We start from the raw sequence: 24,978 nt of genomic DNA on the forward strand, positions 1-24,978 counted from the left end.
CATCTTTATTCGTTTTGACCTACAATTATCCTGATAAATATTATATATTTTTCTAAACACTGTGGTGTATTTTTGTGGTGCTATATTGTGTTATTGTATGATTTATTGCACAAGTACTTTACACATTGCCTTCTAAGTTAAGCCTGACTGCTTGTGCCAAGCTTACCAGAGGGTGGGCACAGGATAATTTTGGATTGTGTGTTACTTACCCTTACTAGGGTGAGGGTTCTTGCTTGGGCAGAGGGTAACCTGACTGCCAACCAAAAAAAACATTTCGAACAGCTCCCAATCTGATTTTTAGCTTTTTCTGCTGAGTAACTGCCCCGGTTTGGTTGGTCTCAATAGCTGACATTTCTCCAAGTCATATTTTCATTTTTCTGTATGATTATGTACATATCTGTAATGTCTTACATTAATTTTCCATGCGCTTTCGAATACCTGTACTAGTCAGTTGTTGTGGCCTCACACTTTCAACAACTCACGAATATCTATCTTTTCACTAATTTCTGTTATATTGTCTGGTTTTCTAACTTTAGTGCTGGATGATTAATTTTACTGAATTTGGCCTAAAGATCTGAACCACCAATTAAAAACAAATGTATAGATTGCACCAAGTGTTTAGTAGAGGCATGGTCTTCATAACAAGCAAAGTGGCTTGGTATGGTATAACCTGCAAACCTTACACCAAGAAGTGGGTTTTCATACTTAATTTCTAAGAGCAATGTCATAAACAGAGCAGCACGTTATGAGGAGTCTGATTCCAAATGGGTATGCACTGGGGGGTTATGTACCGTCCATATGGCGCCTGTACATCCCCAAAGTGGTTGTTACAACTTTCTGGGAGTTGTAAGAGCAGCAGTTAATATCTGCAAATCACACTCCAGTGTCAACTGTGGGCAACATTCATTCTCTGCTTGCACATGTTGTCTAAATGGAGGTTTTAGGCTACTTAAATCTCCTGAAACACAGAACAGTGTGCAGACAACTTAATTTACATGCCACTTGGGCTTCACAATTCCATCAACAAGATAAGACCAATTAAGTGTGTGTGTGTGTGTGTGTTTCTTTTTTTTTTTTTTAATGGAAAAAAATAAATGAAGTCTCATTCTCTGAGGTTACACTTTGAGATGGTTTGAAAGGAAGATGTATTGGTGCACAAACTTAAAGAACTGTAGTTACAAAAACAACCTGAAGATGTTGGAAAAGGAAATTAAAAACTTTAAAAGTATATTCAGAACTGACTGGCCAAATAGTTACTGTAAAGAATGATTACATTGAAATGATAATTTGAATATAAACCATGGGGAAGCACCATTAGTGGTCAGTGATATTTATCAGTATTCCTCCAATGTATACAACATTGTAAAAGCAAGTGTTTATAAATATATATTTAATTTTATTTATACTCTGTGTGTATATATTAATATATATATTATTGTAGTAATTGCATTCATATATTGCATACTACTCCCACTGAAGTGATTTAAACTGGGCAGCACTCTGCTCCAGAACCAATGTTAAACTTATAGAAATATGTTAACTATTATGTAGACACATGGTTTTATTATTTAAACTTTTTGGGGTAGGGTTTAGGGGTGGTTTGGAGTTTATACTGTTCAGGGATTGGTATTGTAAAGGGGTAACAAAGACTTCATGTGGTTTATTGGTGTAAGATGTGGTTGTGGATTATCTGTGGTACTTGCACACTAACCTGGACCTAGTTTCAGAGGGCAGAGGACAGTGTTGGGTGCTGCCGCCTTGCAAGTACAAGGGTGGGAGACATCCTCTGTGTTAAGTGAGCCTCTGGTCCAAAGGTCTTCCACAAAGGTGGCTGATTTGAGAACACCACCCTCCCCTGTTTGAAGGGGCACCCAATTTCAGACCATTATCCTTAGCTGAAAACAGCCAAGACATTAGCGGCACAACAGCCATACTAGAACTGCCCCTGCTTCAAATATTTTATATTTTTTTAAAATCTTTTTATTGAACAGTTCCTCAGTGCATGAAAGTTGGTACATTCTTAGGTGGATAGTGTGACACATTTAAAATAGAAATGTACAGTAGCATTACATTCACAGTTTGGTAATAAAACATAGACTGAAACACATAGTTGCATTTCCCAAAAAAAGCACATCTCTAGTCCGTGCATATCCCCCAAAAAACCCACAGCAATCAGTCATGTTCCCCTGTTAACACTCCATTGATTCCATACTTTTTCATATTTTTTGGGAAAGCCCCGATTTTGATATACCACCTGTTCCTCTCACTGGCACCTGTCCAGATTGGTCTCTCAGTCCTGGACACTTGGGGGTCTGCCAGCTCACCATGTGTTTACAATGTTCCTTTTAGCCACCCCATTCGGTAGCATTAACGAAATCTTCTGGTATCTGGGCCACACTTCCCGTTATGTGTAGCACAAGTTGTCTGACCTCTGGTGGTATAGTGAGGCCTGTTACTTGGGCCATAACTTGCACCACCCCTTTCCAATACTGCTGGAGTATGGGATCGTTCCAAAGGATGTGAAACAATCATTTACAATGCAATAGGTCTCACATTTGCTTGAAGTGAAGCTACTGGTGTTGTAAATGTACAACTGGACTTCTCTTGCCACATAAATTGTTAAACCCTGCTGCATAATTTGGTCCCCTCTGGCACATAATTCCAGTGGCCCTGCATGTAACTAAAGCACTTTCATTTACCTTCTTCCTTTATCTGCAGCACAAATTGAAAATATTGCCATCATTTATTATATTTTTTATTTTATTATTTTGCCCCATTCTTCCCCCCACCCCCCCCAAAAAAAACTATTGTTTGGGACCCAGAGATGACCTAGGCAGAAAGAGTACATTTTGCTGTGAGGTATGGGCGAAACAGTCAGCCCCTAGAGGGCATAACATGAAAACAGAATGGCAGAAACTAAAAAAGGCATTGAATGGTAGGAGAGGTTATTACTTTGGGCCCAAGAGTGTTGGGCGTGAGATAGGCGTTGCTACATGCCCACAGATGTAGATTACAACCTGTCGAGAGACCGCGCTGCCTAGGCTCAACCTTAAAAAAGGTCCCCACTATACCACATCCATGCTCCAAATAATTGAGACACTTTTTTTTTTTTAATGTTCTATAACTTGTTCTGCTTTCTTCATGGAATTGGTGGCCCCTACCGTAAAAATGTCAAAGGGACCCCTAATGCTTTGTACAGTTCCTGAACTGCTGATGACTCATCAGCAGTTGGGGGATAGACAAAAGGGCTGGTGTGGCTTAGAAACTTTTTCACCTTTCGCAACAGAAGTCAGTCCCACCTTCATCCTTACCATCCACTAAATGATGGTGATCAGAAAGGACTAATTAGCAGCCCCTTGATAACCAAGTCTCTGTGGAATTGTTCTATAAGCGACCCTTTCTCCGAGCTCTACTTCAGTGCCTGACCCTCCAGCTACAGAAATACAGGTAGTACTCTTCCCTGTCAATGAGAGATGTCATTACTCCCATTTTGTACCATGCTGAACCAATGAGCTGCAAAGGGATCCCACTTTGCTTTTTTCAATTAATGCTGTATCTACCCATTCACCATAATGGTGAACATTAGAAGATATCTGCTTCACATTTGAAAAATCTCCTTTTCGATTTTTGTATTTATTTTTACCCAGTCTTATCTCTTATGGCCTTGAGGTTACTACTTCCTTCGAGCACACTTACAACACAACTTTAAACTCTTGGTATGCCTCTATACATGCGTTCAGTCATTGCTTTAACCCTCCATCTCCTGAGCTTGGTTACCTTTCCTTGCTAAAGTAATGGTCTAATGGCAGCCTAGCACCACATAGATTGTTCTCCTGATTCAAAGTACCTAAGATAGCACTATCACAAGTAAGTAATGGTTTTGGTGTACAATTTTGTATCAACATATCCCATGCTATGTCAAGCATTCTACATCTTTCCACAGCTTTAAACAAAAATCTCACCTTGATTTAAAACCTCTTATTTTCCTCTGTTCTATTCAACCTGTTTTCCCTTAGATAAGTACAGACAGAAAACCAACATTTTCTCTTGTCTTTGTTTTTTTTATATATATATATTTTTTTTATGTGGAAAAGGGAGAAAATAGATTAGGTGATCGTTAATGCGATCATTCTTGACCGACTTGGCCCTACTCTCCATGCTCTGCTTGCATCCTCACTTTAAGCGCACCCTATCAAGGTTTGCATGATCGTCTCAATGTTTATTTTTCTATTTCTGCAAATTACCCTAATTTCGTTTAAAAAAAACAAAAAAAAAAACAATCATAACCTGTCCTCCTTAGAAAGCCATACTTGCAGTCTAGCAAAACCTTATCTTAACCTGTCTCCTCTAATTATTGCCCCAACCATCTGAAAGGCCTTTTCCCCCTCCTGTGCCAGGCCTTTTTTTGGCTATTTGGGGCAGTTCGCGCTTAGGCCCTCATACCTTTTTGTCCACATAAGCTAGCCAAGCCAAATTTGCGTCCTTTTTTTCCAACATTCTAGGGATTCTAGAGGTACCCAGACTTTGTGGGTTCCCCTGAAGGAGGCCAAGAAATTAGCCAAAATACAGTGCAATTTTTTTTTTTTTTTTAAGGGAAAAAGTGGCTGTAGAAGAAGGCTTGTGGTTTTTTTCCCCCTGAAAATGGCATCAAGAAAAGGTTTGCGGTGCTAAAATCACCAGCTTCCCAGCTTTCAACAACAGGCAGACTTGAATCAGAAAACCCAATTTTTCAACACAAATTTGGCATTTTACTGGGACATACCCAATTTTTACGATTTTTTTTGTGCTTTCAGCCTCCTTCCAGTCAGTAACAGAAATGGGCGTGAAACCAATGCTGGATCCCAGAAACCTAAACATTTCTGAAAAGTAGACAAAATTCTGAATTCAGCAAGGGGTAATTTGTGTAGATCCTACAAGGGTTTCCTACTGAAAAATAAAAATATTGACATTGAGGTGGAAAAAAAAAAAGCAATTTTTCTCTACGTTTTACTCTGTAACTTTTTCCTGCAATGTCAGGTTTTTGAAAGCAATATACTGTTACGTCGTCTGGACTCTTCTGGTTGCGGGGATATTTAGGGCTTGTAGGTTCATCAAGAACCCTAGGTACCCAGAGCCAATAAATGAGCTGCACCCTGCAGTGGGTTTTCATTCTATACCGGATATACAGCAGTTCATTTGCTGAAATATAAAGAGTGAAAAATAGCTATCAAGAAAACCTTTGTATTTCCAAAGTGGGCACAAGATGAGGTGTTGAGGAGCAGTGGTTATTTGCACATCTCTGAATTCCGGGGTGACCATACTAGCATGTGAATTGCAGGGCATTTCTCAAATAGACGTCTTTTTTTACACATTCTTATATTTGGAAGGGAAAAATGTAGAGAAAGACAAGGGGCAATAATACTTGTTTTGCTATTCTATGTTCCCCCAAGTCTTCCGATAAAAATGATACCTCACTTGTGTGGGTAGGCCTAGCGCCCGTGACAGGAAATGCCCCAAAACACAACGTGGACACATCACATTTTTTGAAAGAAAACAGAGGTGTTTTTTGCAAAGTGCCTACCTGTAGATTTTGGCCTCTAGCTCAGCCGGCACCTAGGGAAACCTACCAAACCTATGCATTTTTTTTAAAACTAGAGACCTAGGGAAATCCAAGATGGGGTGACTTGTGGGGCTCTGACTAGGTTCTGTTACCCAGAATCCTTTACAAACCTCAAAATTTGGCTTAAAAAACACGTTTTCCTCACATTTCGCTGACCGAAAGTTCTGGAATCTGCGAGGAGCCACAAATTTCCTTCCACCCAGCGTTCCCACCTCCCCCCCCCAAGTCTCCCGATAAGAATGGTACCTCACTTGAGTGGGTAGGCCTAGTGCTCGCGACAGGCCTAAAACACAACGTGGACACATCACATTTTTTTCACAGAAAACAGGTATTTTTTGCAAAGTGCCTACCTGTAGATTTTGGCCTCTAGCTCAGCCGGCCTCAGAAGGGCAGAAATGGGCTAAAATAAATTCCCCCCCCCCCCCCCCAACCCCCTCCCTGGGAGCGACCCTTGCCTACAGGGTCGCTCCCCTTGCGTGAAAATCACGTAAAAAACAAAAAAAACTCCCTGGTGTCTAGTGGTTTCTGTCCCCCTTGGGGGGAGATTGGCCTCATAAAAATAGGCCAATTTGCCCCCAAGGGGGGCAGAAATGGCCTAAATATAATTTGCCCCCTATGGGAGCGACCCTTGCCTAAGGGGTCGCTCCCCACCTCTAAAACAAAACAAAAATTTGTCCTGGTGCCTAGAGGTTTCTGCCCCCCCCCCCCCCCCCCCCCCCCCCCCCCCGGGGTCGCTCCCTTATGTCCATTTCATTTTTAAAAAGACATCCCTGGTGTCTAGTGGGCGTTTTGACAGCCGGATTGCTTTCCATCCGGCTGCCAAAACTTGGAGAGAGACTTCAAAGGGAAGAAAATAACTTTCCTTCCCTTTGAAGCCTCTCTCAGCCTCCCCCACGTGATCGGAGAAATGCAAAGCAATATAATGTCCATGTGGGTTAAAACTGTATATTGTCATCCTAATTTCAGATGGGACACAGCAAAAGCTAGGTATGCGTACTTCCCCTTATCTGCATGTTGGTTTGTGAACATTTGCTATCTTAATGAGAAATGAACCCAGAGTTGTTGAGATCATGACTGGCAATATAGAATTTAAATTGTTGCCTGTGCAAATGGACAGCCTTCTTTATTTGTTTTTCATCTTTCTAATTGGTATTGAAGGAGGACAGCGTCTAAGAGGCCTATTTTAAGCAAATCTAAGATTTAAGTCTTACAGCGAAGTCCTTTCTGCACATCTGAAAGGCTGGTGATGTTAGCCTGTAATGATTAGTTAGAGTTTTTAAATATTTAAGACTATAATTTGCCTTATAAACAGAAGAAAAGCTGGAGATAGCTGAAAAACCATTGCTGCCCAAAAGGTAATCTGCAAAATATATTTTTTGAGGGAGGGAATGTAATATACCAAATAGATTCTGGCCCAGATAATTAGTGATCATTTACAAATGATTCTGGTAAAGTCTATTTCTTTTACAAAATGTTTAAGTCTGTGCTTTTGGCATTTATATGGGTTCAGAAAAAAACAGATTGGTGCACTGAAGAAGCTTATGTTATAAAAACATAAATGTCAGCTCAGTCTTCAAAATCCAAGTTAATACAAGTTTCAGATGTATTTTTTGCCAAACAAGGTTTCTCCTGGTTACTCAAAGTCTGCAGTGACAGCAGTTGTCTTGTCTGCCTACTATCAGAACTGCTTGTCCATGCATATATTTTTTTGGGTGTGCCTTTAGTTTCTATCTGGGCTTGAGAGAGGCCAAATCATAAAGCTTATTTATTCAGCAATGTTGATACTTAATTTTTAACTCTAATATCAAACATTTGCTGCAAATGCCTTTGTGGCATAACTGAAAAATCAGAAATGTAATGTTTTTTAAAATCCAAGACAAATATGGTCTAAGTAACATGGATTTTTTTGGCATCCAAAGGATCCTTGTCGAAAGCCAGGGAAATTGAAGACTACAGATCTTTTTAATTCTAAAGTTAGTTTGAGCTAAGTCCTGTAGCGATCCAGATTTATTAAACTTTACAAAACCGTGACATATTTGAAGATCTAATGGATAAATAGAAAATCATAACATAGTTGCCAGCATGCAACTAAATGACTAATTGTTAGTCTGCATTTGGCAGCTTAGAGAGAAAAGTTATTTAGAGATCAACTTGTTTTTGGACCACAACCATTATAATTTTTGTTGATGCATGGTGGGTTTTGTTTACCTCCTTTAAACCGTATTAACTAAGGAAATTACTTCCTAAGTGCTTTTGGAGCTATTGTCAAACATCTCTATTTGGCCTCAGTGGGCAGCTTGCATGATGTTTGAATACATTATGGTTTTGTCATATGTTTTTTGTGTAGGTTGTGGGCTGAGTAGACATGGTGTTTAATTCTCTCCCTCTTTGTTTTCTATTCTCTTGGACACTTCTACTAACATTTTATATATCTGTGACATCGGACTGAATCTAGAAACTTTTTAATAGTTCTCCATGGTTGTATGGGGTGCTGGTACAGTCTCTGTGCCAGAAATGCAATGGAACTGTATAGTGTCCCCACTGGCTCCCTGACATCAGTTGCTTTTGTTAACACATTGATGCATGCCCGGATCTTGCCTTTGTCGGGGAATGCCACCTGATTTTTCGTTCTTGTTAAATTTCTTTTGGTGTGGTGTAAATATTTCCCCTCTAAAACGTTCAGGTTTAAAACCTTGCAGGTTCTGTGATGGACAAATGCCCATCATGCACCCATATGTACACCACAACGCAAGGTCATGTGAATTAAGTAGAAGCATCCACCCCCAAGTGAAACTTCTAGAGGTTTGTTGAGCCAGACAGAAATCCAGACCCAGTCACCACGGTTGTTGGTTATCTAGGAGAAAACATAATAAGGGATGTCGCGACTCTCAGCAACACCAGCCTTCGAAATTTTACTTACCAAAGCGTTATGTGGTGCCACAGGACTCCACGACTGAGCTGGAACTCACCAATCTCACTCCAGAGGATCCGAGGCCACAGCTCCTTCACATGAAGGGCTGGTCCTCAAACCACCGACTCTTGAGGTGCCATCACCCAGGCCTTAATCCTGTCAACAATACTCAGTTTTTGACACCTGTAATAGGCCATGCTCCATTTGCGAATACCGTGGTGGTGGTTGTTATTATTATTTTTTTGCAGTGCCATAGTCCCCTATGGAGGGCCTTTGGGCCCCATGAGTTTCACCTTTGGGACATTAATAGCTGGCAGGCTTTATCCTTGCTGCCTTCGCCCTGTTACTTCACTTAACATCCATATCTCCAACTCTGATTCCAATGCTGGTTCCCACCCCCAGTGCCACTGCCATAACCCGTGCTCCCCTCTTCTCCTCCCCCCTCCCTTTCACTGTTCACGCTGCCTGTTATATAAGCATTGGCCCAACCTTCACAGTCCTCATTATTATGGATGTAATTATAGCTGCCAGACCTGCCATTGGCATCAGATCCTTTATCTCTAACAGAGCTCCTTGTTCCTGTTTACGGATATAAGCTGGATGCACAACGCTTAATGGAAGATCGACTGTATATTTTTTGAAGACTCCAAACTATTTTAGGACCCCATGCAAGATGGAGATGATGCTGACACTCATTCTGGTACTATGAGGGCTGCTGTGAAAATTGCTGCAATGCTAATCGGGCTGTAGCCCGTGTGGAGCCAAGTCGGTGACCCCGTATGCTAGCTGAGTCTGCTGTAAAGATTGCTGCTTCTGTGCTCTGTTTATATGCAAAAATTACTTTTTTTTTTCATAAAAAGTATTTGACTGGGCAATCATTTATTACTGCTACTCAGCGTGTTGAGTGTGTTCACCCTCCTGTGTGTGTGTGTGTGTGTGTGTGTGTGTGTGTGTGTGTGTGTGTGTGTGTGTGTGTGTGTGTGTGTGTGTGTGTGTGTGTGTGTGTGTGTGTGTGTGTGTGTGTGTGTGTGTGTGTGTGTGTGTGTGTGTGTGTGTGTGTGTGTGTGTGTGTACACCTTCCCTGACCCTGAGAAGCTTTAGACAACTTGACCCACGCTGCCACTGAGAGTCAAGTGTTGAAGGGGTACTTAGCCTATTTTCTCAGGATCCATAGTAGGTTGGGCCCTGGGGCATCAGGACTACAAAGGGCTCAGTTAGACCTGCCGTCCTTGGTGTAGTTTCCCCTGTCTTTTTGCCTCTGCTTCCTTTATTTTTTACTCTACTTGACTTTGTTTTTGCTGGTTTTCCGGTACCCTGGGGACTTTACCACTGCTGACCAGTGCTAAAGTGCAAGTGCAAGTGCTCCCTGTGTAAATTGGGATTATGATTGGTTATCCCTCATTGGCATATTTGATTTACTAGTACGTCCCTAGTAAAGTGCACTGGTGGTTCCCACGGCCTGTAATTCAAATGCTACTAGTGGGCCTGGAGCCCTGATTGTGCTATCCACACGAGTAGCCCTGTAAAAATCTCAGACCTGCCACTGCAGTATCTGTGTGTGCAGTCTTGCACTGCCAATTCGACCTGGCAAGTGTACTCACTCGCCAGGTCCAAAACATCCCTTTAACTTTATGTAAGCCACCCCTTAGGTAGGCCCTAGGTAGCCCCATGGGCAGAGTGCAGTGTATTTAAAAGGTAGGACATGTAGTGGTGTGTTTTACATGTCCTGATAGTGAAATGCTGCCAAGTATGTTTTTCACTATTGCATGGCCTATCTCTCCCATAGGTTAACATATGGACAGCCTTTAACTATCTTATAAGTGCAGTTTCCGATTAGGAGCAGATAGAGATAAGGAGTTTGGGTTCTCTGAATCCACAATTTAAAAATACTTTTTTTGATAAAGTTGTTTTTTAGATTGTCAGTTTGAAAATGCCACTTTTAGAAAGTCAGCATTTTCTTGGTTAACCATTCTCTGCCTGCGGAATCCACGTCTGGGTCAGATTAACAGTTGGGCTGTTTGTGAATTCCCTCTAGACAGTGACACAAAGGGAGCTGATGTGTGTCCTGCCTATCCTGATGAGTCTTCCTGGGCTAGAGTTGAGAGGAAATAGCGGACACCAGCACCTGCAAGGGGCTGTGCCTGTCCTCGCACAATGCAGGTGCCAACCCCCTAAAGTGTGACTGGGCAAGGCAGGATCTTCTGAACAACAGAGACTTTCCTTTGAAGTTTGCTTACTTCAGTGGCAGAAATGAGTATGAGTAGTGGACCCAACACCCCCGATTTTTAGAACACTTCTGGATCAAGAGGAACCTCTGCCAAGGAGAAGAGCTGGAAGAGGAGTACTGACTGTTTGCGGTGTGTGCTTTGCTGGGTTGGCCTGCAGTTGCTGCTTCTACTTTAAAGAGTACAAAGGCTGGACTTTGCAGTGCATCCTGCTTCTGAAGATTCCCCAAGGGCTTGGACTCAGTTTGCTTTGCTTCCTGTTAAGAAGTCTCAGGGACATCACAGACTTAATATACTAGCACCTAGGCTCTCTTGCTGAGATCCCATGACTTGCCGAGTGGTGCCACATCTAGACCCTGGGCCCCTGGAAGGAGAAGCTGGGAGAACCAGAGAGAAAATCCATACACCGGAGCCGAGAGGCAGAAAAATCGACGCAGCGCCTGCACCTTGCCTGAAAAATAGATGCATTGCCGGTGAAATCGACATCGCCAGCTCAGCGCGGATTCATTGCTGCTGCGTGTCCTGATTTTCGATGCATCATCCCTGGCGTCAAAATCTTCAGCATCACCAGAACGGCCCAGAGGCTGCTAGTGCTGAAACACTCATCGCTTACACAACAGAGAAAGAATCGACTCATGCTCTACCGTGAGAGCAAGGAATCTGAGCATTGCTTGCTTTTCTAACGCACGCTCACCTGTGTGGCATTATTTTTCACGCATGCCAGGTACTTTGTGCTAAAACAATGCATCCATTGATTTCTGTAGATTAAAACATTTTACTCTAAAAAGTCATATCCTTGCTTGTGTATGTTGGATTTTTGTTGGTTTTGGTCTTGTTTGATTTAGATAAGTATTGACTATTTTTCACCACTGGTGTGAATTCCTTTTGATGTGTTTTCACTTTGTTACTGTGTGTGTCTATGCAAATACTTTACACATTGCCTCTGATATAAGCCTGACTGCTTGTGCCAAGCTACCGAGGGGGTGAGCAGGGGTTATCTGAGGTGTGTTACTCCCGTACCCTGACTAGAGTGAGGGTCCCTACTTGGACAGGGTACAAGCCACTGCCAACTAAAGACCCCAATTCTAATGGCTATGCACATGTGATCAGGCAAAATGTGATCACATTGCAAGATACCAAATGGATGAATTGGGTTGAACAATTATGTTTTGTTGTATGTTATGGCAACGACACTTGAACAGACCAATAGATGGAGAGGGCTGATTCAATGCCCGTGTCTTGTGTATACTACCTTCATCGGCTTCACCTCTGTTATTTTCAGGGAGAATAATGGAAGTGCTCCTGAGGCCGGGCTTACATCGCCCCCCACATGGCAAATAAAAGTAACATAATGGGGAGCCATGGCCAACGATCAATAGGTCAAGGGAGCCACAGGTCAACGAAGTTTGGGAACCACTCCTCTACAATGACTGTGGAAGATCACTGGAATGCATCAAACTGACTCCACAGCAGGGATCAGAGGTGTGACCACAGCTATAATCTCTGGAGAATACCACATCAAACATTGTTGCCACAGAAGCCTGAGTCATTTTCATCGACAGTTTGGACCACAGCTGCAAGAGGAGCCACTACAGTTGTAACCACCACCACAGTACATCTAGCTGCACCAGAAGTTGCAAGCACAGCATGGACCATAGCAGTGATGACCCCTTGTTCCACAGTTTTAAACACAACAGGGACTCTTGTTGTAGCCCCAGCTTTTCTCAATAAATGGGCAATAGCAGCAACCACAATTGTAAGCACAGCCAAGACAAGGGATGGCAGCATCAACCACATCTGTAGGCACATTTGGCACTACAGCAGCAATATTATCATGACTCCAGTGACCATAGATACTACCTAGGCAGGGGCAACAACTGCCAGCAGAGCAGGGACCACAGCAAGGAACCATACATCCCATCACGACAGGGACAAAAGCATAAATGGCTGCCACCACAACGCAGCAGCTGACACCAACAAAATCAAAACGGCTACTGCAGCAGAAACATTCACTGCTTCAGTAGCAATTACAGATGGCAAGTACTACAGCAGTTACTGCAGCTGCCATCTCTGTAGGGACCTCTGCATAAACTAAAGCACCCACTTTGGCTGCGATAATAGCTTCTACCACAGAAGGGGCACATCAGCATCACATACTGTGACCACAACATCCACTCTTTGCTCCAATAGTTGTGAGCAAATCATGAAGTACAGCAGTGACCACAGATGCACCACGACATGAACAACTGTGGCCACTGCAGTAGAAGCTGCCTCTCTTCACAAAACCTAAATACTTGTTGGTTGCTGTTAGAAATGGGGGTCCCTAGTTTGCAGTGGTTTTCACCCGGTCCAGAAGGGACCCTTTAGTGATGGAGTCTCCCAGCTAAGATAAACCTTCTGACTCCCTTGGTAGCTCGGCACGATCGGTCAGGCTTATCTCAGAGGCAATTTGTAAAGTTCTTGTACATATACACAGTGAAAACGCCACAAAAGTATTCCACACCAATGTTGGAAAAATAGCCAATATTTATCTTATTAAAACAAGACCAAAACAAAAAATCCAACATATACAATAACATTATCACTTTTTAAAAGTTTGAAATGAGTCTTCATACACAAGAATCAATGATTGTATCTTTTTAGCACGCGTATTTGTTTCACAGCATGTAAATAGTGCAGTAAATATATGCTGTGAAACAAATACGCGTACACGGACTGATGGACGGACTTATTATGGTCTGGATGCAGCTATTGATTTAATTCGAAATTGCACCTATGAACTAAACATGAAGTATCTTCACATACGAAAGGATTCCTCTCTCTGATTAATAGATCGTGGACATAAATGACCTATATTGAGTACCATACGTTATATCAGTATGCCTTGAAAAAGTCGTTATCACGACGAAACACGTGTCGGCTGTCTTCACATTGAACACTTTGGCGGATGTTACAACGAATAAACTATATGGAAGAATAAAAGACATTATTTGGATGTGCAGTGGTTCCTTTTGCTCAATCCACAAAAGTACACTGCACACCATGCCACACAGTTCCACACCACACAATTCAACTCCACACATTTCTATTCCACACCACATAATTCAACAAACCACATTTCAGCTCAGCAACACAGTTACACAACACACTACATACAGCCAAACCACACAATTCCACATCATGTCACACAATTCAACACTACACCACATAATTAAACTACACAAAATACTAGTACACATAATTGCACTCCACACTCCATGGCACATAATTACTATCTACATAATTCCACTGCACACCATGCTATGTAATTCCACTACTCAAAACCACACCACACTATTCTAAGCCACACAGTACTTTGTATTCTCACACAAAATGTTATAATGTTGTTCGTTAATATTTCTACTCTTAGCCTTCCCCTGGCGTTTTAGTCAGCTAGCAAGTCTGATGGTGGGTTGGTGAGTGGTTTGCTGTTTTAATTAGCATGGCAGATTTAAATTGAGATGCTAAATGGCAGTATTCTAATTTTTACGCTACAGCTAGAGGAAGAAGGTAAATTGAAGTGCTTTAGTTATATGCAAAGCCACTAGAATTATGTGGCAAAGAGGACCAAATTATGTGACATGGTTGACCAGTTTGTGTGGCAAAAGTCCAGTTATGAATTTACAATGCCAATAGCTCTAAATGCAAGGCCTATTGCATTGCAAATGCTGTTACTATAAGCTTCCATGTCTCGAAGAAACAGCAAGGCATTACCCTGTTTTTTTCTTAGCAATCTTTTTGGAGTAAGCCAAATTCGTTGAAGCTTTCCATAAGTGTTCTAATTGTGAAGTATTCAGTCATTTTATAGTTGTCTGACCATGGGACATGGTTTATGCTTCCCTGATAACTCATGCTAAATTATTGATCACAAAGTACTTTCACTAGCATGACCCATTGAGTAAAAACAAACCAAGATATTTAACATTTTAAGTGATGGCTGCTGCAACCTAAACTCTAGTTTAATTTGTCATTTACTGGTAAAATAGAAGAGCCAAAGGTCAGCCTGAAAGTTTTCATTGAATTCAGGCTAACTGGGGCCCTACCTCACAAGGCTGTAACTCCATAATGGAGGGTTGGCAATTGATTATTGTAAAGTCAAGGATTAGCGTATATCAGTGCGACTTAGTTGTCAGATGTGCAAGTTGAGTAGATCAAAACAACGTGATGGCTTTTAAGTATCCAGGAGTTAAGGGTGTGTGAAAGTGGGCTCTCACACTGTACAAACTGCATCACAAATAGTGGTTTTTAGAAGAGAGAAAGGTGTTGAATGTCTCAACCTTGCCTCTCATGAAAACCACTTGATGGGTAGACCAGGATTTGCAGACACTAGTCTGCCACAAGAACCTAAAGCGCCAAAGGGCCATACAGTATGCAACTTGCCTAAAAAACAAATGACCCATGAACAGGACCAAAGACTCATCCACAGCAATTCCTTTCCCTAGAACATAGATCTCTGGAAAGTGATCTACAAAATGATCAAGGACAGGCCGAATCTTAAAAAGACAGTCACAATCTGGGTGATGCTGTGGAAGTGCTGAAGCATTATCAACAAAATGCAGCATCCAAAACAGAAGCAAATACCAATCACGACTCCTGGTTGCAGGAAATATAGCAGTTGAATAGTAGAAAACTATAAAGACTGCTTCCTTATCAGTCCCCTCAAAACAGTTGAACTCCAGAACTTCAACTCATCCAGATTTGTGAGAGTCTACCGGGTCCCTCAAAAACAGTTCAGCATACAAATTAGTCTGGTAAGCAATCTCTTCCAAAAATACACTGTCCATAAACATCTGAAAGAAATGTATAGGCAAACCGTTTTCATGAGTGACTCTACATTCCTGCAACACTATTGAAGGCAGGTGACAAAGGCTGTACTGTGTTTGGGGCAACCCAGAGTTCAGCACTTCTACAGGGAGTGCAGAATTATTAGGCAAATGAGTATTTTGACCACATCATCCTCTTTATGCATGTTGTCTTACTCCAAGCTGTATAGGCTCGAAAGCCTACTACCAATTAAGCATATTAGGTGATGTGCATCTCTGTAATGAGAAGGGGTGTGGTCTAATGACATCCACACCCTATATCAGGTGTGCATAATTATTAGGCAACTTCCTTTCCTTTGGCAAAATGGGTCAAAAGAAGGACTTGACAGGCTCCGAAAAGTCAAAAATAGTGAGATATCTTGCAGAGGGATGCAGCACTCTTAAAATTGCAAAGCTTCTGAAGCGTGATCATCGAACAATCAAGCGTTTCATTCAAAATAGTCAACAGGGTCGCAAGAAGCGTGTGGAAAAACCAAGGCGCAAAATAACTGCCCATGAACTGAGAAAAGTCAAGCGTGCAGCTGCCACGATGCCACTTGCCACCAGTTTGGCCATATTTCAGAGCTGCAACATCACTGGAGTGCCCAAAAGCACAAGGTGTGCAATACTCAGAGACATGGCCAAGGTAAGAAAGGCTGAAAGACGACCACCACTGAACAAGACACACAAGCTGAAACGTCAAGACTGGGCCAATAAATATCTCAAGACTGATTTTTCTAAGGTTTTATGGACTGATGAAAGGAGAGTGAGTCTTGATGGGCCAGATGGATGGGCCCGTGGCTGGATTGGTAAAGGGCAGAGAGCTCCAGTCCGACTCAGACGCCAGCAAGGTGGAGGTGGAGTACTGGTTTGGGCTGGTATCATCAAAGATGAGCTTGTGGGGCCTTTTCGGGTTGAGGATGGAGTCAAGCTCAACTCCCAGTCCTACTGCCAGTTCCTGGAAGACACCTTCTTCAAGCAGTGGTACAGGAAGAAGTCTGCATCCTTCAAGAAAAACATGATTTTCATGCAGGACAATGCTCCATCACACGCGTCCAAGTACTCCACAGCGTGGCTGGCAAGAAAGGGTATAAAAGAAGGAAATCTAATGACATGGCCTCCTTGTTCACCTGATCTGAACCCCATTGAGAACCTGTGGTCCATCATCAAATGTGAGATTTACAAGGAGGGAAAACAGTACACCTCTCTGAACAGTGTCTGGGAGGCTGTGATTGCTGCTGCACGCAATGTTGATGGTGAACAGATCAAAACACTGACAGAATCCATGGATGGCAGGCTTTTGAGTGTCCTTGCAAAGAAAGGTGGCTATATTGGTCACTGATTTGTTTTTGTTTTGTTTTTGAATGTCAGAAATGTATATTTGTGAATGTTGAGATGTTATATTGGTTTCACTGGTAATAATAAATAATTGAAATGGGTATATATATTTTTTTTGTTAAGTTGCCTAATAATTATGCACAGTAATAGTCACCTGCACACACAGATATCCCCCTAACATAACTAAAACTAAAAACAAACTAAAAACTACTTCCAAAAATATTCAGCTTTGATATTAATGAGTTTTTTGGGTTCATTGAGAACATGGTTGTTGTTCAATAATGAAATTAATCCTCAAAAATACAACTTGCCTAATAATTCTGCACTCCCTGTAGTAGGAAACCTTTCAGCCCCAGGCTGCAATCCAGATTCCTCTTGCTGCACTATCGGCATATGTGTCCACCTCTAAAAGAGGCACTTTCTCCGCACTGATAGTGGCTGCATCATAGGACAACTCCTTTCAGACAGAAAATTCACTCCTAGAATTTTGGACATCCTCCTCTCCCTCAGATGCAGGAATCAGTCTCAGAACCAAGTCAGAGGAAGATTCGAAAAGCAAGCCAACAACCTGCTGAGCGGTTATCCTGCAGTCTGCAGTAATCCTTACTAAGAAAAGTATCGCAAAAATAAGTAAACAAAAACCAGCACTGTGTAAAATAAGTAATAAACAAACTTTGACTGTATCGGACAAAGTAAAACTACTGGCATATAGTAATGTGGAAATGAAGTCAATCAGTACAAAGTGCGCAAAGACCTATATACTCAAACGATACCATTCACTTGCCAGAGACAGCAATACTTAAGGAGGGGAAGGGTGCATATCGGGTGGGGGTAAAAAATGGTAGAACTACCCCAGGGCGCTGAACACATGGATTAATTGCCCCTGAAATGCCCCAACCCCTCCACCCCAGGAGAAGGACCCTTGCTCATAGTGTCCCCCCCCCCCCCCCTTCCCCCCCCCCCCCCCCCCCCCCCCCCCCTCCCAAAACCAAGAAATTTGCCTTGGTGGTCTAGGGTAGTGGATTACTGCACTGGAAACAAGTGGCATTCAGCACATCCCCAGCAGTATTTGCCATGTGCACGCTGTTGTCATCAGATTACTTGCGGGGAGGGAGTTTGGAGATGGCAGCAGAAGGGAGCACTTCCGCTGCCACCCCTATGGATAAAATATTTTTGGGGCGGGGGAGTGCCAACAGGGGTCGGTGCCACGACTGCCCTGGAGCTGTCCTCAGCACTTGCTCATCGTGACTGAGGACAGCTCCAGGCCGTCCTCTGCAGTGAATAGATTAAACTACAGAACTGGGGAGATACATCTCTTCAGGAACTGGGGCCCACCTTTTGAAATTCATTTTCAAGAGGAGCTAAATCGATGTTCTTTAAGTTCATGAAGCTGCTTGAATCCAGGCTTTATGCGCATTGATCATATGGTCTGTTTCCTTTATTGGATTCTAATAGAAGGTATATAAGGTATTTAACACTAAGAGGCTCTAACCAGGAGTGTAAGTGTGCTGTACAAACATCCTAAAAACAAATTGAATAAGCCTAATGCTACAGTAGGTTGCAATCAAGTTCGCACCCTTAACACCATGCACAGCTGCCAATAGTCTATTGTATGGTTGCCTGTGGTGCACATAACTGCACATGTTAGACTTTTGTGTGTATATCACTTACAACCCCTGACGAGGCGCTTTTTAAACATTGACCCCAATTTTCTCCAGTGCTTGACAAAACTTCCTTTACTAAATTGTCACGTACTTTATCATATGCTTGATTTTCTACAGTTCATCTAGAATTGACACTTCACAGATGAAAACATAATGCTGTTATTTATACAATATTAACAAGATAGTTTTTGTTGTTGTTGTTACATGTGGTCTTTAATAAAAAATAAACTTTTGTGTTATCAGGTGACATGTCTTGCGTGTGACAACAAATCTAATACAGTGGAACCCTTCTGGGACTTATCTCTTGAATTTCCTGAACGGTATCACTGCAGCGGAAAGGATACTGCATCCTTGCATCCATGCTTACTTACCGAGATGCTGGCCAAGTTCACGGAGACTGAAGCTTTGGAAGGAAAGATATATGCCTGTGATCTGTGCAACAGTGAGTAAAGGCAGTATGTACAAGTGCATATGTTTTTGTACACATATCCAAGTACACAGCTTAAGTTCCTTAACATGCAAGAGAACTAACATTTAGGGAATACTTATTTTCATAGTTCTTAACTGTTGTGACGTTTTCTTGTTGATTGAGAGAGCTGTGCATCATGCCCCCCCCCCCCCCCACCAATTTTTGTTTTTTTTGTAATTATTTTATTTATATTTATTCCCTCCTTGCCATGAACCCCCGCCCCAAAGTAGCATTGCCAGTCTTGCTTTGCTGTACAGCAGTGGTCCAGGGACCGCTGGGGGTCCGCGACAGCTCCGTAAATTAAGTATTAACGGTTTAGATCCCCAGCTTTCAGTAATGACTCATTGGGGGGGGTCCCCCATTTCCAATAATGATTCAGTGGGGGTCCCTGGGTTCCAGTAATGATAAAATGGTGGTCCACAGAAGTCAAAGGGTTGGGAACCACTGCTCTACACTAAACGTGTGCGCGCTGGTATGTCTAGGCTGCTACGTTGAGTTTATTTCATGTCTGCTTTCTCACCAAGTATAATTAATAAAGTAGACGTAACAGTCAGATTCCAAGATGTATACTGCTCCTACCCGATGAGAACACCGTACCTGCTTTGATTTCTTATGCTGTTTGTTTCATGGGAAGTTGGATACTTCTGATTTGATGTTATCATTTAGCATGTGTATTCTACCGTAAAGCTCTATCTTGTAGAGCGACAGGAGTTCGTGCAGGAGTGTGGAGGCAGCATTAGCATGAACTACAGTACCAGAACTAACAGGTATACAATAATAACAGTAAGTTTTGTTTAGTAGAATATGCATTTAGTCACAGAATTGAGGACAAGAAGGGCATAGAAAGTTAAGATGTAGGAGACAGATACCCAGCGGCCATTAATGGCAAACAACAATCTTTGTTCTGCAATGTTCATGGTGTCACAAGAGTGAAGCTGGCTGGTTGGTAGTGCTGCACAAGGAGGAATCAATCTAGGGGCTTCAAGAGTATAGGGTTTGAGATTTTCTGCTTATGTGCCATGGTGGCAATATTAAGTAGAAATCCTGTGCCAGCAGGTTATCTTCTAATTCTGCCTTGTCCCCCTTCATATTCAGTAAAAATATGGTGATGGAGGGGAAACTCCCTGCTGAATGAGGAAGAAGGAAAGCTGCACTGATGCCACGTATAATTTGAGGGCAGTGGCATTGATCTCCTGCGCCACATGACACTTTTTATTGCAACCTTCTGTATTTTCTTGTAATTTTTAGGTAGAGCCTAGGCAGCGTGCATGCGCTGTTGCAAGACATGCTGTATTCAGTATATGGGCTTCAAGCCCTCCCCTAAGCTTGCTATTTGCTAGCGTTTTTGTCACTGCTCTATCCTGCCTTTCTATTTGTTTATGGCGTGCATTTATCATGCCTCTGGCAGGGTTTATTCCTTCCGAGAGCAGTGACCAACTACAATATCACTCCACCTGTTCTAATTAGCTTCTGTGTTTCCGAACTACTTTTTTTCTTTGTTTGCAAAGCATGCCTGTTGCTGCTTCCCGTTCACTTTATCTCCCCATGTGGTGCCCCCACCTCGTCACTGCTTGTTTTATTTTGTCTGCACCTAGTTTACAAATGCCGGCTTTTTACAAATGCCGGCTTTTTACAAATGCCGGCTTTTTACAAATGCCGGCTTTTTACAAATGCCGGCTTTTCTCGTTCACCCCCAGTGCAGCATTCTTTATTTACAAAGCACACCCGTATAATCTCCCCAGGCCGTGGCTCCCGTCTCATCACTGCTTGTTTTCTTTTGTGTCTGCATGTCACATGCCCTTGACGCATTAAGAGCTCGCTGTTTGACTGTCGAATACAAGGCGCTCGACCACTGTGTAAAAGTAAGTAAAAAACATAAATAAATAAATAACAGGAGTACATTTTTACATACTGCTGAATATTTTTGCTAATAATCCCCACTGCGCGTACCTTTACGTTGGCTAGAGGCATGCCTGTATCTTGTACACATTATTGTTAGATTTAATAATGGTGCACACATTTTATGCACACTCACAAAAGCAAATCTTTTTTTGTATGCATAAGAGCACATTCTGCTACCAGCATGGGCTCGTGGTTTAAACAACACTAGCTGATATGCTCCATTTACATGCTGATGAGCCTCACCAAATAATTTTCATAATCCCTGCAGGAAAAGTCAACACTGGTGTCTGTTTTGGGAGAAATAAATTGTCCACCTAACCCCACACGTTATTTATTACAGCTTGGCCAATCCCACGGTAAGTAAAAATGCCAGTAAGGCCAGGCTGCTATGACAGGTTTTTCAAGAATGAGGAGATAGTGTTTTCTGTGTCTTAAAGCATCACTTTGAAGGAAGCTTGGTGCAGTACACCGCCATACTTTCCGCTGTGAATTTCACTTTCTCAACCTGCCGACGGTGAGTAACGCATCTATATCTCCTGCCCCCTTCGAAGCATGCATGGCACTTTTCTACCGCACTTGTTTGTTGATTGACTGTCTGCTGAAACTCCACCATACCTTCCAATTGGGGATGGAGTTTAAAAATACTGACCATGTCTGGCCGTGTGCAAGCAGCATTCTTCCGCAAAAGTAGAAATGGGGTTGTGATGTTTTGAGGGTGAAATGGACAGGCATAATTTGGCCCTTTCTACGCGTCAATACATGGAGAAATACATGCTGAAAAGCAATGTTGATTTATCAGGCCAATGGAATTATATGGCAATTGTGAGCCACATTATATGACTACAGTTAGCTTGGTATTGTCATTTTTAATTCATATTAATACAAAAGGTGTCCTAGAGAGAGAGGGGGGGGGTGTGTGTGTGTGTGTGTGTATGTATGTATGTATGTATGTGTGTATATATATATATGTATATAAAGAATAGAACGGTGTCTGAAAAAAGTAATGAATATTCATTATTGCTTAATTGAAATCTTGGTCAGCAAATAATTTTCTTGCATGGAAGCGCCGAAAGTCCATTTTACTATCAACAGCCCATATAGGTCTCAAACTAAAATACTCTAGTTCATACAATGATGCACTACCGACATGGCTACCATTGGTGCCGCCGGTTCAGTGGCATCTGGGCCCAGAGCTCGGAGGGGTTAGGGGGGGCATTGAGTCATAATACCTGGTGTATTTTACTACTCCAACAGCAGTCAAAAGGGAAGCTTTCCGTTCTTGCACCAGGACCCATGGTGTCCTTGCTACACCACTGTGCTGCACTTGACAGAAACAAGCCTACTTGTGCACACTTTTTATTCTGTGTTTACTACTTAGGTTTTAGAACTCCTCTTCAGTTTAGGGATTGCTCCGTGTCTACTCTGTGGGAGTCTACAAGCACCACTTTCGTTCAATAAAAAGCTGATAATTACATTAGAAATATATCATCTAAGTTTTGCACTTGAAGAGAGAGAAAAAGAGTAAAGTCATATTTTAAAAAGAAATTAGGATTTGTAGTGCTTGTAAATGCCTATCTTACTCTCAAACCCATAACCAGACAAACGGAGGGATGCACAAACTAAACACATGCATATAATCCATATTTCATTGGTATCCAGTTAAACACATTACGTTCAGTTACAAGCAATCCTGTAGTCTCACCCCACCACATTGCTCAGGTCACACATAGTCCTACACTCTACCACACTGCCTTCAAAAGCAGCTCAGTCTTTTGCATACACCCTCACTGCTCTGAGAAGCTACATGTGTAAAGAAATGGCTCCCTGTTGCAGTTACCCCCCACTTTTTGCCTGATACTGATGCTGACTCGACTGAGAAGTGTGCTGGGACCCTGCTAACCAGGCTCCAGCACCAGTGTTCTTTAACCTAAAATGTACCATTGTCTCCACAATTGGCACAACCCTGGCATCCAGGTAAGTCCCTTGTAACTGGTACCAAGGGCCCTGATGCCAGGGAAGGTCTCTAAGGGCTGCAGGATGTCTTATGCCACCCTAGGGACCCCTCACTCAGCACAGACACACTGCTTGCCAGCTTGTGTGTGCTGGTGGGGAGAAAATGACTAAGTCGACATGGCACTCCCCTCGGGGTGCCATGCCAACCTCACACTGCCTATGGCATAGGTAAGTCACCCCTCTAACAGGCCTTACAGCCCTAAGGCAGGGTGCACTATACCACAGGTGAGGGCATAGGTGCATGAGCACTATGCCCCTACAGTGTCTAAGCAAAACCTTAGACATTGTAAGTGCAGGGTAGCCATAAGAGTATATGCTCTGGGAGTCTGTCAAAATCGAACTCCACAGCTCCATAATGGCTACACTGAATACTGGGAAGTTTAGTATCAAACTTCTCAGAATAATAAACCCACACTGATGCCAGTGTTGGATTTATTAAAAAATGCACACAGAGGGCATCTTAGAGATGCCCCCTGTATTTTACCCAATTCTTCAGTGCAGGACTGACTGGTCACTGCCAGCCTGCTGCTGAGAGACGAGTTTCTGACCCCATGCGGTGAGAGCCTTTGTGCTCTCTGAGGACAGAAACAAAGCCTGCTCTGGGTGGAGGTGCTTCACACCTCCCCCCTGCAGGAACTGTAACACCTAGCAGTGAGCTTCAAAGGCTCAAGCTTTGTGTTACAATGCCCCAGGGCACTCCAGCTAGTGGAGATGCCCGCCCCCTGGACACAGCCCCCACTTTTGGCGGCAAGTCCAGGAGAGATAATGAGAAAAACAAGGAGTCGTCACTGGCCAGTCAGGACAGCCCCTAAGGTGTCCTGAGCTGAGGTGACTCTGACTTTTAGAAATCCTCCATCTTGCAGATGGATGATTCCCCCAATAGGAATAGGGATGTGCCCCCCCTCCCCTCAGGGAGGAGGCACAAAGAGGGTGTAGCCACCCTAAAGGACAGTAGCCATTGGCTACTGCCCTCCCAGACCTAAACACACCCCTAAATTCAGTATTTATGGGCTCCCCAGAACCTAGGAACTCAGATTCCTGCAACCTAAGAAGAAGAGGACTGCTAAGCTGAAAAACCCTGCAGAGAAGACGGAGACACCAACTGCTTTGGCCCCAGCTCTACCGGCTTGTCTCCCCACTTCTAAAGACACTGCTCCAGCGACGCTTTCCCCAGGGACCAGCGACCTCTGAATCCCCAGAGGACTGCCCTGCATCTAGAAGGACCAAGAACTCCCGAGGACAGCGGCTCTGTTCACCAAAGACTGCAACTTTGTAACAAAGGAGCAACTTTAAAACGACTGTTTCCCGCCGGATGCGTGAGACTTGCAACACTGCACCCGACGCCCCCGACTCGACTTGTGGAGAACAAACACTTCAGGGAGGACTCCCCGGCGACTACGAGACCGTGAGTAGCCAGAGTTGCCCCCCCCCCCCCCCCTGAGCCCCCACAGCGACGCCTGCAGAGGGAATCCCGAGGCTCCCCCTGACCGCGACTGCCTGACTCCCAGATCCCGATGCCTGGAAAAGACACTGCACCCGCAACCCCCAGGACCTGAAAGATCGGAACTCCAGTGCAGGAGTGACCCCCAGGAGGCCCTCTCCCTTGCCCAGGTGGTGGCTACCCAGAGGAGCCCCCCCTTGCCTGCCTGCATCGCTGAAGAGACCCCTTGGTCTCCCATTGATTTCCATTGGAAACCCGACGTGTGTTTGCACACTGCACCCGGACCCCCCGTGCTGCTGAGAGTGTACTTTCTGTGCTAACTTGTGCCCCCCCCCCCCCCGGATGCCCTACAAAACCCCCCTGGTCTGCCCTCCGAAGACGCGTGTACTTACCTGCTGGCAGACTGGAACCGGGGCACCCCCTTCTCCATTGAAGCCTATGTGTTTTGGGCACCACTTTGAACTCTGCACCTGACCGGCCCTGAGCTGCTGGTGTGGTAACTTTGGGGTTGCTCTGAACCCCCAACGGTGGGCTACCTTGGACCCAAACTTGAACCCCGTAGGTGGTTTACTTAC

The 24,978-nt window shown here is 43.3% G+C and overlaps 1 protein-coding gene across 3 annotated transcripts in view; it reads left to right on the plus strand.

Moving 5' to 3' along the window:
* Positions 1-24,978, plus strand: part of USP44 (ubiquitin specific peptidase 44) — a 181,501-nt gene that overhangs the window by 27,533 nt on the left and 128,990 nt on the right. For all 3 annotated transcript variants that reach the window (XM_069229094.1, XM_069229093.1, XM_069229092.1), the window contains exon 3: positions 18,822-19,020. In XM_069229094.1, the coding sequence (XP_069085195.1) occupies positions 18,822-19,020 (199 nt within the window). The remainder of the gene's footprint in view (positions 1-18,821; positions 19,021-24,978) is intronic.

This window comes from Pleurodeles waltl, chromosome 4_1, assembly GCF_031143425.1.
Source record: "Pleurodeles waltl isolate 20211129_DDA chromosome 4_1, aPleWal1.hap1.20221129, whole genome shotgun sequence".
NCBI classification, from domain to species: domain Eukaryota; kingdom Metazoa; phylum Chordata; class Amphibia; order Caudata; family Salamandridae; genus Pleurodeles; species Pleurodeles waltl.